At 48.9% G+C, this 6,000-nt stretch overlaps 1 protein-coding gene across 2 annotated transcripts in view; it reads left to right on the top strand.

Annotated features, from left to right (window-relative positions):
* The first annotated feature begins 2,040 nt into the window (after positions 1-2,040).
* PSMC3 (proteasome 26S subunit, ATPase 3) overlaps positions 2,041-6,000 on the top strand; it is a 40,793-nt gene continuing 36,833 nt past the window's right edge. Inside the window, exons 1-3 of one of the 2 annotated variants that reach the window (XM_068124620.2) lie at positions 2,041-2,307; positions 4,485-4,565; positions 5,530-5,655. In XM_068124620.2, coding sequence (XP_067980721.1) covers positions 2,254-2,307; positions 4,485-4,565; positions 5,530-5,655 — 261 coding nt within the window. In that variant the 5' untranslated portion in view covers positions 2,041-2,253. Of the gene's footprint in view, positions 2,308-4,470; positions 4,566-5,529; positions 5,656-6,000 lie in introns of both variants that reach the window. The other variant, XM_068124621.2, reaches the window with a different exon arrangement.

Here is a 6,000-nt window from a genome sequence, read left to right as displayed (position 1 = left end):
TGGCGGAGCCGTTGGCCGCGATTAAGGAGCGGCCGCAAACGGCGGCCCGCCTGTCCTCCGCCGAAGCGGGAATGACGCTCAGCTGGGCGCCGGTGTCGCAGAGAAAGCGCCGCCCCGACGCTTGGTCCGCGATGAATAGCAGGTTTCCGGAACGGCCGGCGTTCATTGCTGGTAGGGAATGCCGGCCCGCCCGTTTCCCGTCTTGCCAAACATGCACGGGGGTCGACATGATCGGGCCTGCCGCCTGAACCTGGCGTGGAAATAACACCAGGCCGGGTCCGGTGGGGGCTCCGGTCGACGCGTCGGGACCGGGCGACGCGGCGTCGCCGCTGCCAGTCGCGCCGGCCCGGCGGCCTCCGGGAAGGAAACTGCGTCGCGGGCGCCGGGAGGGTGGGCGGGAGGGCTCCCGGCCGCCACCCCGACGAGCTGGCTTGCCGAATCGATCTTGTCGGCCTCCTTGGCGAGGTCGCGGGGGTTCACGATGGTCGTGCCTGCCAGGGCGACCCGTACCTGGGCCGGGAGCTGGCGAAGAAAAAGCTCCCGAAACAGGAAATCCGAGGGGTGCTCGCCGAGCAACGCGAGCATGTAGTCCATGCGTTCGGACAGGCGCGTATCGCCGAGCTCAGGAAGGTCGAGCAGGCGTCGTGCGTGCTCAGCCGGGGAGAGGGCGAAAGCGCCCAGAAGAAGTGCCTTGATGGCGTCGTACTTGCAGTCAGCGGGCGGGTTCTGGAGGAAGCTCAGGCAGCGGGCGGCGGTTGCGGAGCCAAGCGCGGCGACCACGTAATGGTATCGCGTGGCGTCCTCCGGTATGCTACGCAGGGCGAACTGGGAGTCCACCTGCGCGAACCAGACGGCGGCATGTGCTTCCCAGAAGGTGGGCAATTTGAGGGACACTGCGGTGTCCATCGCGTGTCGTAAATTCGGGGTCACCAGTGAAGAGCAGGGCTCTTGCTTGAGACGGACGAAGTGACAGGCAAGACACAAACTCGTCCGAGAAGATGTTTATTGTAAAAACCAACTCGGGAACTCTCTAAAAAGCCCGTTTATCGGGCTGCATATATATCACAACCAGAAAGCACAACCGAAACCGAAAGCCCCGCCTCTCAGGCGAGGGGCGCTTTGGTGGTCACGTGACCGACAGGTGCAAAGGATTATAACCGCACGCGCGGCACGCTTTGGTGGTCACGTGACCGGCCACCCCGGCGCCGTGGTTTGCCCGCCGGTTACGTCACCGGCTGGAGCAAGGAGATTCTGTTGCTGGTCTCGCTTGGGGGACCCATGGGTCGCTACACCCGCATATATGTCCCGAGGCATCTAGGATTCTAGTCACTAAGAAGTGCGCCGTTGCATTGTGGGGAAATCAACTTTTTTCGAAATTCCCGTTTTTGAATACTGTACTTGTGTACTGTATCACGATTTACGCAGGTTTTCTAATACTAGGGCATGCCCGTACTATATCTATATCTAAAATTATATCCCCCCCCTCTATTTACATGAAATGGTTTGGTCCAAAGCGAACGGCTTGCGAGTGGTGACAATCCCCCCCCCCCTCTATTTACATGCAATGGTTTGGTCCAAAGCGAACGGCTTCCGGAGTTTGGTAAAGAAATCGCCATCGCGTGCACAAACGCGCAGGAAAGCGAATGAATCGCAAATTCGTTTTTATTAGTTGTAAAACATAGTTTAACGCCAACATAGTTTGCAAACGTGAAATAAATGAATACGCTCTCAAATGTGCCATCCGAGGCAGAGTGTGCCCGCCACGTTCGGCACACGCGATCGTTCGCTGCTCTCTGATTGGTTGAATCGTTTTTTGGACATAGCTCGGTAAGTAATTGTCCGATTAATATGAAACCTTGAAAAGGCACATCCTCGGGTCCCCAGCAATATACCTGGCAAGTTAAAAGTATATCGGACCCGTGGTTGTCGAGAAACAGCGGTCACAGACAAACGTACAGACAGACAGAGATTACTGGAATTATAGATAGATTGCTCCCGTTTTTGCAGTTGTATTAATGTACGGTGTATGTCGGCCATGACGGCGGCATTGGCAGCAGCAAATCATTGGCAGGAACACCGTGAATCGTTTGTTCGACTTTGCAAACTTCCCCTATACACCTTCAGCCTTCCTCGGGTTGTGTCGGGGGCGTAGAGTCCTTTATATTTTTAAGTCTTGGTGATACACTCTGTGTCGATCTTTTGTGAGGCGGAAACGCCGTGACGAGAATAAGGAGACGAGTCATCTTCATAGCAATGGCGGCTGCTGCGGTTGAAGTTGTCAGTCGGGAGGTTTGGAATGAGGCTGAGGTGAGCATCCTAAGTGTCCGACGGCGGTGCGTTTTGGTAGTTTGTAGAGGCTGTAGCATGTGAGATTGTGTGGCTTTAACTCCGATGATGACTTAGCCTTAGGTTAAGATGAGTCCGCCGCCGTCGGTAAAGACTTAAACAGCGTGTTAGATGTTACTGTTACTGTTAGGCTACTGAGGCAGGAAGTATCAATAATTTGGTGTTCAGTAGGAGCGTGTATGCGGTGTTCAGGTGTGTATGCGGTGTTCAGGTGTGTATACGGTGTTCAGGTGTGTATACGGTGTTCAGGTGTGTATACGGTGTTCAGGTGTGTATACGGTGTTCAGGTGTGTATACGGTGTTCAGGTGTGTGTGTGTGTGTGTGTGTATATATATATACACGGTGTACGTGTGTGTATATACACGGTGTACGTGTGTGTATATACACGGTGTACGTGTGTGTGTATGCGGTGTACGTGTATGCGGTGTACAGGTGTGTGTGTGTGTGTGTATGCGGTGTACAGGTGTGTGTGTGTGTGTGTGTACGGTGGACAGGTGTGTGTGTGTGTGTGTGTGTGTATATATATATGTATGTGTATACGGTGTACAGGTGTGTGTGTGTGTGTGTATGCGGTGTACAGGTGTGTGTGTGTGTACGGTGGACAGGTGTGTGTGTGTGTGTGTGTGTGTGTGTATACGGTGTACATGTACAGGTGTGTGTGTGTGTGTGTGTGTGTGTATATATGGTGTACAGGTGTGTGTGTATATGGTGTACAGGTGTGTGTGTATACGGTGTACAGGTGTGTGTGTATACGGTGTACAGGTGTGTGTGTATACGGTGTACAGGTGTGTATACGGTGTACAGTTGTGTGTGTGTGTGTGTGTGTGTGTGTATATATACGGTGTACAGGTGTGTGTGTGTGTGTGTGTGTGTGTGTATATATATGATGTACAGGTGTGTGTGTGTGTGTGTGTGTGTGTGTGTGTGTGTGTGTGTGTGTGTGTGTGTGTATATGATGTACAGGTGTGTGTGTATATGGTGTGCAGGTGTGTGTGTGTGTGTGTGTGTGTGTGTGTGTGTGTGTATGCGGTGTACAGGTGTGTGTGTGTGTGTGTATGCGGTGTACAGGTGTGTGTGTGTGTGTGTGTATACGGTGTACAGTTGTGTGTGTGTGTGTATACGGTGTACAGTTGTGTGTGTATACGGTGTACAGTTGTGTGTGTATACGGTGTACACTGTACAGTTGTGTGTGTATACGGTGTACAGTTGTGTGTGTATACGGTGTACAGTTGTGTGTGTGTATGTGTGTGTGTGTATATGGTGTACAGGTGTGTGTGTGTGTGTATACGGTGTACAGTTGTGTGTGTGTGTGTGTATACAGTTGTGTGTGTGTATACGGTGTACAGTTGTGTGTGTGTGTGTGTGTATACGGTGTACAGTTGTGTGTATACGGTGTACAGTTGTGTGTGTGTGTGTGTATACGGTGTACAGTTGTGAGTGTGTGTGTATACGGTGTACAGTTGTGTGTGTGTGTGTGTGTGTGTGTGTGTGTGTGTGTGTGTGTGTGTATACGGTGTACAGGTGTGTGTGTGTGTGTATACGGTGTACAGGTGTGTGTGTGTGTGTATACGGTGTACAGGTGTGTGTATATATGGTGTACAGGTGTGTGTGTGTGTATACGGTGTACAGGTGTGTGTGTGTGTATATGGTGTACAGGTGTATGTGTATATACATACAATGTTCAGGTGTGTGAGTGTGTACATGCAGTGTTCAGGTGTGTGAGTGTGTACATACAGTTCTGGTGTGTGAGTAGATATGAGGCGAGGGTGTCGTCCTTGAAATAGTCGGTGGCGGGGGATGTAGATGCCGCACGGATGGTCGGGGGCGTGAGGGTGGACGTTCAGTTTGGGGGTGGGTGGAGTTGTCGGTCGGTCTGTCAGGCGTGGGAGTGGATTGGACAGCTGGTCCTGGGGGGTGTGGTGCAGTGGGGGGAGGGATGGGGGTGGATGGTTGGTCGGGACGGTGGTGGAACGATCAGCCGATTCAGAGTGGACTGACGGACAGTTGAGGGGCTCGGTACTGCACAGGCAGCGTTGAAGGTGGGAGTGGTACCGCATGTAAAACATGTCTTTGTATTTCACAATTTTCGAGTTACTCACAGTCGTATACACTAACATTCCCAGCTGAACTCTTACAGGATGGCATTGCTCACGAAGTTCTCAAAATGTCTACGGAGGAGATAATTCAGCGTACAAGGCTACTGGACAATGAAATAAAGGTATGTTTCTTATGGACTCATGTGTAACAGGTATGCCCTCGTCATAATACCGTAAAACTTCGACTATAACGCGCCCCTGTGCATAACGCGCACCCCCAACTTGGCGCGGTGTAAAAATCTATAGACCTATATATAATACTCACCCCCATTTCGGCACTCAAATGAAAAAAATATTGACGTAAAACATGTTGTTACATCTGTCAAAAACGGCGAAGTCCATCTCAACCACGACTGTCGGCCAGGATTTCGTAATAGTTGACCAGAGCGACACTAGTGAAACAATATCACGGCAGGTAAAGGAACTAAATTTATGACAGTCGTAAATCGTATCAATCATGATGTTCAGTTGTGATTTCGGAAACTTTAAACATAGTGGCGCATATTAAATAAACGGCGGAAGTCGGATAGCAAAATCCAACGAAGCAACCCGTAGCCTATTGTCGGACGTCAATCACGTGGTACTCAAGTTGCTGATAAGTGGCTATATTTTATTATAAAACCCAAGTGTTCTTTAACGGCTTCATTCAGTTGTTCATAAGATTTACCAGCGACTTCTATTTCCGCTAGTTTTCTTACCGTAATTAACCATGAGTTCTCGACGATGATCATACACTTACTTACTTCATGATTGTGAACTTGCAGATTAAATATTTTTTTTGTTAAACATTTAGCTATTCTTTGTTGTTGTTCTTTGAGTATTGCCATTTCCATTTTCGAAGACGTCCTCGACAATCGTTTCAATCGGGATAAAACTTACAAAAAAAATTAGACCTCTGTACAGTACGCACCTCTAACTTTAAAGAGATTTTTGGGTAAAAAAAAAGTGCGCGTTATAGTCGAAGTTTTACGGTACCTGTTTGTTAGTTTTTCTTTGCTGTGTTTCACGTTTATCTTTTATTTATTTATTTATTATTATTTTATTTTTTGCTGATTCATGAAGATGTTTCCCCCTTGTTTGCGACAGATAATGAAGAGTGAAACGATGAGAATCAACCATGAGTTGGGTGCCATGAAAGACAAGATTAAGGAAAATACTGAGAAGATAAAAGTTAACAAAACCCTTCCCTATCTGGTTTCAAATGTCATTGAGGTGAGTGATTGAAGCAATCTAATGTTTCAATCTTATTTGCCCCCAACCGGTGTTACCACCCCCCCCCCCTCGTCCCACTGCTGGGGGCTTATATTTTTGGTTCCGTCAGACCGTTGGTCTGTGTCAGTGTCCGCATCTACCCGAAAATTATTGAAAGCTTTCTTTTATTTCTGGCACCTGTACAATAATATCTGGACAAAATGCACGTCAGATTATTTTGGAATTGGAGTCAAAAATCATGGGGGACACACTCTTTTGAGAATTTTGGCAAATAAGTTATTTTTCTATGTGAGAGAATCGTACAGGATTGTATATACTTTGGGGAACCTTTATTATTTGTGTGCA

Source organism: Myxine glutinosa, chromosome 8 (genome assembly GCF_964187855.1).
Source record: "Myxine glutinosa chromosome 8, kmMyxGlut1.1, whole genome shotgun sequence".
Taxonomy (NCBI): domain Eukaryota; kingdom Metazoa; phylum Chordata; class Myxini; order Myxiniformes; family Myxinidae; genus Myxine; species Myxine glutinosa.
The sequence above is the reverse complement of the archived record's forward strand: the minus strand, read 5'-3'. Positions and strand labels throughout refer to the sequence as shown.